At 43.1% G+C, this 7,500-nt stretch overlaps 1 protein-coding gene across 1 annotated transcript in view; it reads right to left on the reverse strand.

Moving 5' to 3' along the window:
- Positions 1–7,500, reverse strand: part of LOC137995124 (F-box only protein 31-like) — a 27,554-nt gene that overhangs the window by 1,493 nt on the left and 18,561 nt on the right. Inside the window, exon 10 of the mRNA XM_068840704.1 lies at positions 1–6,968. This exon is cut by the window's left edge and continues 1,493 nt beyond it. Coding sequence (XP_068696805.1) covers positions 6,809–6,968 — 160 coding nt within the window. The 3' untranslated portion in view covers positions 1–6,808. The remainder of the gene's footprint in view (positions 6,969–7,500) is intronic.

Raw genomic sequence — 7,500 nt, forward strand, 5'->3', positions numbered from 1 at the left:
TGCTCCAGTCTCCAAACACAGAGTAGTGCTATGTGAACAGATACGATTGCCCGTTTTTATCCGGTGCCAAGATACGACTACGCGTACGGTTAAGACAACACCACAAAATAGAGCGCTTTGACATGACGTCACGGCAGCCATGTTGGTGTTCCAAAACAAAGAAACGGCGGCCATGTTGGTGTTCCAAACTAATCCTCTGGGAATTGAACTCTATTTTTATGCAAATAGTTTCTTTTGTTTCATCAAATTAGCATTTATTTTAGTCACGTGAGTGAAAACGCTCTATAGGAATATCATTGGTTAAAAGAGGAAAAAAAATCGTACCGCACGCACTTTAGCACATTTTTGCGGTATTCTGCATAACAACGACGTCAAATCTAAGCGGGTTCTGGCGACAACGTAGGCACACAAATGTGAACGTTTCATTTCCTATTTTTGCTCTGAAACCGCTAGTACACATTTAGTTTTACGATAATTGTACGACGTTTTAGGAAAATTGCACGAAGTAAACGAGATGAAAAAATTGCTTGTATTTTGAGGTGACGTTTTTCGTCGACGTCGCCGTCTTAGATCTTAAAAGTCCCTACAGTCGTGGCACGGCATGCAAACGGAAGACCTTACACAGCAATGAACAGAACCAGGTTTCTGACCAGCGGTTTTCGTTAAAACAATGGTTTTCTGGGGGCGCTCAGTCTCGCGGGCTCAGAAAACCTGGTTGTGGTCATTGTTATTTAAGGTTTTCCCATGCAAACGGGCATTTGTATCTTTCAGTTTCTTCGCTGTTACCGTTCGTAACCCTAGGGCCTATCCCGACAACACGCGATGGATGACCATAAATTTACATTATCAAATACAGTTCCAGAAAGAAGGGAATGAAAGTTATTTGACTTGGGTGCTATCAGTCACTTGTATAACTTTTATGATCCGGTTCACATGCGCGACAAATGCAAATGAGCGAAAACAATAGGCTTATCTCATTTGCATTAGATTCGGAACATGTGAAGTTCGACGTTTGACCTGGGCCTACAAGATTTATCTTTTCGCTCAAGATTTCCAGCCAGAACGGGCGTAATTAACACATTAATGCCTAATTAATGGCCGGAACGGGCGTAATTAATACGTAATCAATGACTGAACAATGATCTGAGGCCTTGGTTTACATGGAAAAAAAATAGAGAAAAGTTACCCAGGCTAGGGGGGCCACCAGACTGCTAGCAATCCCTTCTACGTCCAATCGAGACAAACCACCGAGGAAGTCTTGGGGACGAACCGCACCCCCTACCCCTGGAGAACCCCAGACCATCGGGGATTTTACTGTTTCCCGACCGTCCCATATTTTGCCGACCAATGAAAACTAAAAATCGCAGACATCCCCGATCCCAGATTTCTGCGATGGTCGGAGATCATTCACAACATATGAAAAGTCCCGGTCGTTAGTTCCCACCGTCACTGATTATCAAGAGAGCTCTGAAGAATGTTATGGATTCCTCAGATCTCTCGCAGAAAAAGCAAGAAAAGGGAATGAAATATCTTTCATGAATTTCGTAAAGGAGTTTCCCTGTATATCAACCGTGCCTGTGCCCGCTAAACCTTGCACTGACAAGGGAAAGAACACAAATATATTGAGCGCATCAAGGTTTCCCGTGGAAACCGGGAGTATCTGCGGCCAGCGTCTGGCGCTTTTTTCGATTTCTCGGTCACATCTGGGACGGTCTGGAAATAGTGAAATCCCCGATCGTGTGGGATTTTGCCGACATAAGAAAACTAGCCTTCCGGTCGATCTCAACCTAACTCCGAGCGTTTTTCTCCAGGTACTCTTGTTTTCTTCTCTCATCAAAATCGACTCCCAGCTACAACTAGCTCGGGCATGTGCCTCGCATGGGTCTCCCACCAGTTCTCCCTCTCCCCTTCAGATGCAAAACAGAATAGACCAAACCGGCTAACTCAATGTTGTACCCAATTCAAACCCTTTGGGAATAAAACGTTTTGTTACAGGTACTTCCATATCATTTAAATGTGACTGCTATATTATAATGCAAGTACAACACACAAATAATATTATCGGCGGGAGATTGTAATTGGGTACAACATTTGGTTTATTCCCATAAAATTGGGAAGATCTTCTTCCCCAAGCCTCCCACGGCCATTTCTTCCAACTGCGTGACAAAACAAGATATCGACGACGTTTGCACGATGGCGCTGGTAGATTGCATGACATGGCTACTGCGTATGCCTGTATGGGCGCTTGCCGGAGTCGCAACAAAGACGACGAAGTTGGTGACGGCGATCTGTCGGCGTCTTGAAAATAGCAGGACGCGAGTGTCAAAGCTAAGTTTCTCTTGATGCCTCAGTTGTTTTTTCCAAATAAATCAAATATCACATACGCCTTTTTTTGTTTTTAAGCGAGGACGAAATTCGTCATCGCTTTATACTGGGAGGAGAGTATCGATTTGTGAAGATGTTTGTGAGGGGTGAAGCTATATCGAAGGCGTTGATCCTTGTAAGCTGCATGTTTTACCAATACAGAAACAAACCTAAACATTCATTACAGCTAACCTTAGGCCTAAAAACTCTTGTTTAGGTCTAGTTGGGTCTTGTTAAGGTCTTGTCTGTCCGCCATGTTTCCGCCAGAGCTAATTTATGCGAAATTGTAAATGCGTAAACTACAGCGACGATTGGCCAACCGTAACCAAGGAAACGCTGTTTCCCGGGAAAGCGTTTCTAAAAATAACTAGGTCTATCAAAAGGCCCGATCAAGAATTCAATTCGGAGAAAGGCTCAAACTGGTGGGCTCCTGACAGACGAAATTAAGAAAATGCCTCAAAAAGATAGTGGGTGAATTTTGCATAAATGAGGGATAAGTATTTTAATCTAGATGCGTTACCATGGTAATAGCCTAAAAGCATAATGACTGTCAAAGATATAAACCTTCGTGGTAGCACTTATCAGTGACCAAGTTTGAGCTTCCAGGCAAAAACTGCATAAACATAAAGGAATGGACGTATAAGCAGCCATTCTGTTGGAATTTGACACTATCGAGGAAATGGTGAAATATTTGCAAAACTTTAGTAGAGATAGAGCTGACAATAAGAGAACTCTTCCAGCAGTTCAACATCAGCACCACGCAAAACTCTTGTGATTACGATGATGATAATAATTTTGTATAAAGCTTGCTTCACATAGGTTGCTTTGCATAGCCAAGCACTACTCGTCTACAAATTAGGAACACTACAGATCAGGTCAAATCACATCATATCAAATCAAACTAAATGTTGCATGATTCTTGCCAAAAAAGGAGAATCCGAAAGGAAAGGAAAGGAAAGGAACTTTCCTTAAGTGTCTAGTTGTTCTAGCGCTGGAGTATTAATTGGGGACACTGTAAACTGAAATTAACAATTACTGCGCCTTTCAATAACATGCGGACTCTTACATTCAAAGGTCAACCGACAAATGCGTTTTTCGCTACCGTCAATCAAATGTTCAGCGGTTCCTCCTAGCTTCCGACCATGTTGACTGAACTGGGCTCAACGATGTGATTTGATTACTGCGCACTCGACAGTAGTCGGGAGCTCGGAGGAGCCGCCGAACATTTGATTGATGGCAGCGAAAAATGCATTTGTCGGTTGACCTTTGAATTTAAGAGTCCGCATTTTATTGAAAGGCGCAGTAACGCAAATCAAGTCAAATGTTGGTTTTTGAGGGGCGGGGAAAACCGGTGTACCCGGAGAAAACCCCTCGGTGCATGACAGAGCATCAACAAACTCAACCCACACATGACGCTGAGTCTGGGAATCGAACCCAGGCCACAAAGGTGGGAGGCGAGTACTCTCACCACTGCGCCAGAAACGGCGGGAAAATTTGCAGCATGCGCACGAACGTCGTCGTCTTTCCTACGAGTACCGTAAATTCAAATTTCTACAGGATGGCGACACAGGGTTATAACGTGACCCAACGGTGCCGTCGTGCGAACGTCGTCGATTCGTAAGCTCCCTATTGACTCAACAAGCGCGCGTCTCGCATTCCCATACAAGGGAATGCCAGCAGTCTACAATCGTCACCCGCCAAACCAAGTTGCTGTCACCACGGGCGAGTCAACGTTTTCTACATTTCCTTTAAGAAGTCACTGAACCTTTTACACTAGAATTAAAACGTTGACTCGGCAAAAAGGCGACTCTGTACCGAGAATCACCGTCTGACCAGAGGCCCGTTTCTCGAAAGTCTCAAAAACTTTTCGGACCCGAAAAACCATTGGTGAAATTGTCAACCGCTTCTTTTGGAAGGCCGATGTTTTAACAAGTTTTCAAGATAACAAAAAGCAAACTGACCGTGAAGTTTGACGACTTAATCCTCTCCGTTCTTGAGATACAAAGGGAATTGTGACACCCGAAAATGGCCCGTAAAGGTTCGGGACTTTCGAGAAACGAGCCCCAGAGCCAAATCTTTAAAGGGGCTGTGTCACGAAATTGAGCCACATTCAGTGACTGGAAAATGGCAACCAAATCAAGCGAAAGACAAAAATAACTACTTAGAACATTGAAGAAAGGTTTGAATAAAACAGCAAATACAAAAGGAGGCAGGGATGGGCAAAATTGCAATTGGGGATTTTAAAATCTATTCAGCCTAACAGTTAACTAACTATGTATGCTCGACAGGCATTTTTTTGGTCGCGAATCTTTGATTTGTCTTGTTTATATGGGTAATCAGATGGTACCAAATTTCACGCGCGTTTTTTCACGGGTGACAAATTACTCCTTAATATTCAAACCTGGGGCCGGTTGCTCGAAGACTGGTTAGCGCTAACCGTTGGTTAAGAGGTATCAAAACCTACAGGTTTCCATGGTATTTAACGCCGGTTATCGCTAACCATGCTTCAAGCAACCGGTCCCTGGACGCCATTTTGGCATTGCAGGAAAAAGTTGCCATGGCAACATTGTAAATTTCGCGCCAAAAGTAAGAAGTAATTTGTCACCCATGTTATTACAAAATAGTTTCTAGGTTAAGTAGGGGCGAGTAATAGGAAAAACTAAGCAAAATAAACTGCACTGCCTTGACACAGCCACTTGAACATTTCAATACGTCTACCTCATTACCTTGGGCAACATTCCTCCCCATAAGCAGGGTCTCAGGAGCTTTTCAGGGCAAAAAAAACAAAGGATTGATAAACACCATCGCTGGGCTATTTACAAGCACAGGCCAGAAGTCTCACTGGTCACTGACGGTAGGACTTGAATGAGCCGGGGAAATTCCGAACTGAAAGTCTGGCTACCCTTCCTCCTACGGTGTGCACTGGTATTGGCCCGTGTACAGCCGGTCGCTCTCCTCAAAAAAAATTCGCGAGGAGCGACTGTGATTTACAATACAATACTTTATTGACACTCCCCTTTCGGGGCTTTTCAGTTGTGCGCTTGGAAACCTGAATACGAGTTTTCAAGTGATTACTAGGGTAGCACGAAGCACGTCCAGTCATACATTTAAACTTTAAAACGGCGTCGCGAAAGTGAAATGTTGCTAAACAGGCAACCAGCACAACTCTTTCAGAGCTGGCGTAATATGATCGAATTTCCTTGTACCTGTGACGATGCGCCCGGCAAAGTTTTGGACCAATAGCAATTTAGGGATATTATTTCCTGAGGTGCTAGACAATACAGACGAGCAGTAAAACAGCTTAGTGAATACCAAAGCATTAATAACTATTAAAAGCAGGTCGCGATTAAACGCATACTTGACGCAACTAATCCGACTAAGGCTCGACATACAGGATGAAACATTTTACAGTTTTTAAAGTATGAGTTTCAACAGTGAGGTTTGGATCCAGTGCAACCCCGAGGTCCTTAGCGAATGATGCTGGAGTAAGTTCTTTCCCCATTAGAGTTATTTTAAAATCGGGAAGTTTTGCAGTCAGTTTTCTACTTCCGAACACCATAAGCTTCCTTTTTTTCCGGATTTAACAAAAGAAAATTATCACAACACCAGTTGCGTATAAGGAAAAGATCGTTATTTACCGTTGATATCGTGTTCCGTAATAATTTTGCACAAATTATTGAGTGATCTACGCTAAACCAAAACTTGCGTAGCTTACATTCCTTGCGATGAACTCTTTAGAAAGACAAGTCTTCAACCCGGGGGTACGGAAAGACACCGATCTTCAAAGCAGCCCGAATTATTGTCGATGAGCTGTTATTTCCCTCCATATCTACAAATGTCAAAGGATGCTCTCAAATCTCCCAACGCTGGTCCGAGCAAGACGTTGGGACTACAATGACTGGAAAGGGAAGAGCGGAAGGCTTTTTCCAGTCAGCCATCTTTTGAATCGTGCTATTCACCTCGTTAAGATACGTCACGAGAGCACTTCGCTTCTACAAATGTACGTAGAATCGATTTCCACTCACACTCCATAGATAATAAGTTCTCTAGTACTTTAAAAGTATTGCCTCTTCGACCCTCAACAAGATTTTTATCCGTACTCTTTACCATGCACAAACCACTATGTACACACGAACTCATCGTAGGATCTTTCATGATGTAAACGAAAGATATTGTTTTGGAGAAAAAAAAAGCCCAAATAAAACCAAAATTTAAAAAAAAGCCAATCAAAACTCGTTGTATCAATGATGTAATGATCGGGGTAATAATTAATCAAATCATTTTCCACACATTCCTGGAAAAATCACGTGGTATTTGATTACGCTTATCGACGGTAAATCACAGACGCTCCTCTCCAATTTTTTTTCCGGAGAGCGGGCGGCCGTACACAGGCTGCACTGGTATTGGTCCAACGAAAGCCAATCGTTGCTTAATATACGCAGAATCACCGCAAGTAAGGCTCGTTTGCCCTACTGTACACACTAAACGCCATCAGGTCACTCCAGAGGAAACCGAACAAGTCATCGTTAAAGAGAACAAATACACCTGGAGTCATCCGAGGGGAAAGGAATCCGTGGCTGGCAATCTGCCCAGCACCATGGTATCTAATGACAGAAGATTGATAACCAGGTTTAAAAGAAAACCAAATATTACCTACGATTAGTAGATCATCTCATCGGTGCTGTCTTACTCAAACAATCTCATCTGGCTGAAACGTCAAATTCCAAGGTATGCAGCCAGAACGGATGCATGTTCGAGAGGTACATTTGCACAGCACCCATCCCGTAAAAACTAAAAATAAAACATCCCCTCAACTCATGCAGAGCTGTCTAGTTGAAGCAAGCAGTTTTAAAGAAAGCAAGTTATTGTTAAAACTAAAGCTATAGTTCTTGGCACGACAATGAAAACAAATTAAGGTAGAATTTGAAAAAAAAGGTGCGCCCGTCACTGAAGTGAACCCAAAAATGAAGGTGAAAAGGCAAAAATTGATTAAGGGTTTCTGTCAGGTAGAATCTCACCGTACTGGCCTATCGAATGACTATGGGGACAATGTATATGTTTTTTGTTAGCCAACAAGAAAGAAGGCGTCCTGTAACCGGTCGCCTTGCCCATACGTTCGAGGTAATTTCGCCTACA

Source organism: Montipora foliosa, chromosome 1 (genome assembly GCF_036669935.1).
Source record: "Montipora foliosa isolate CH-2021 chromosome 1, ASM3666993v2, whole genome shotgun sequence".
Lineage (NCBI taxonomy): Eukaryota > Metazoa > Cnidaria > Anthozoa > Scleractinia > Acroporidae > Montipora > Montipora foliosa.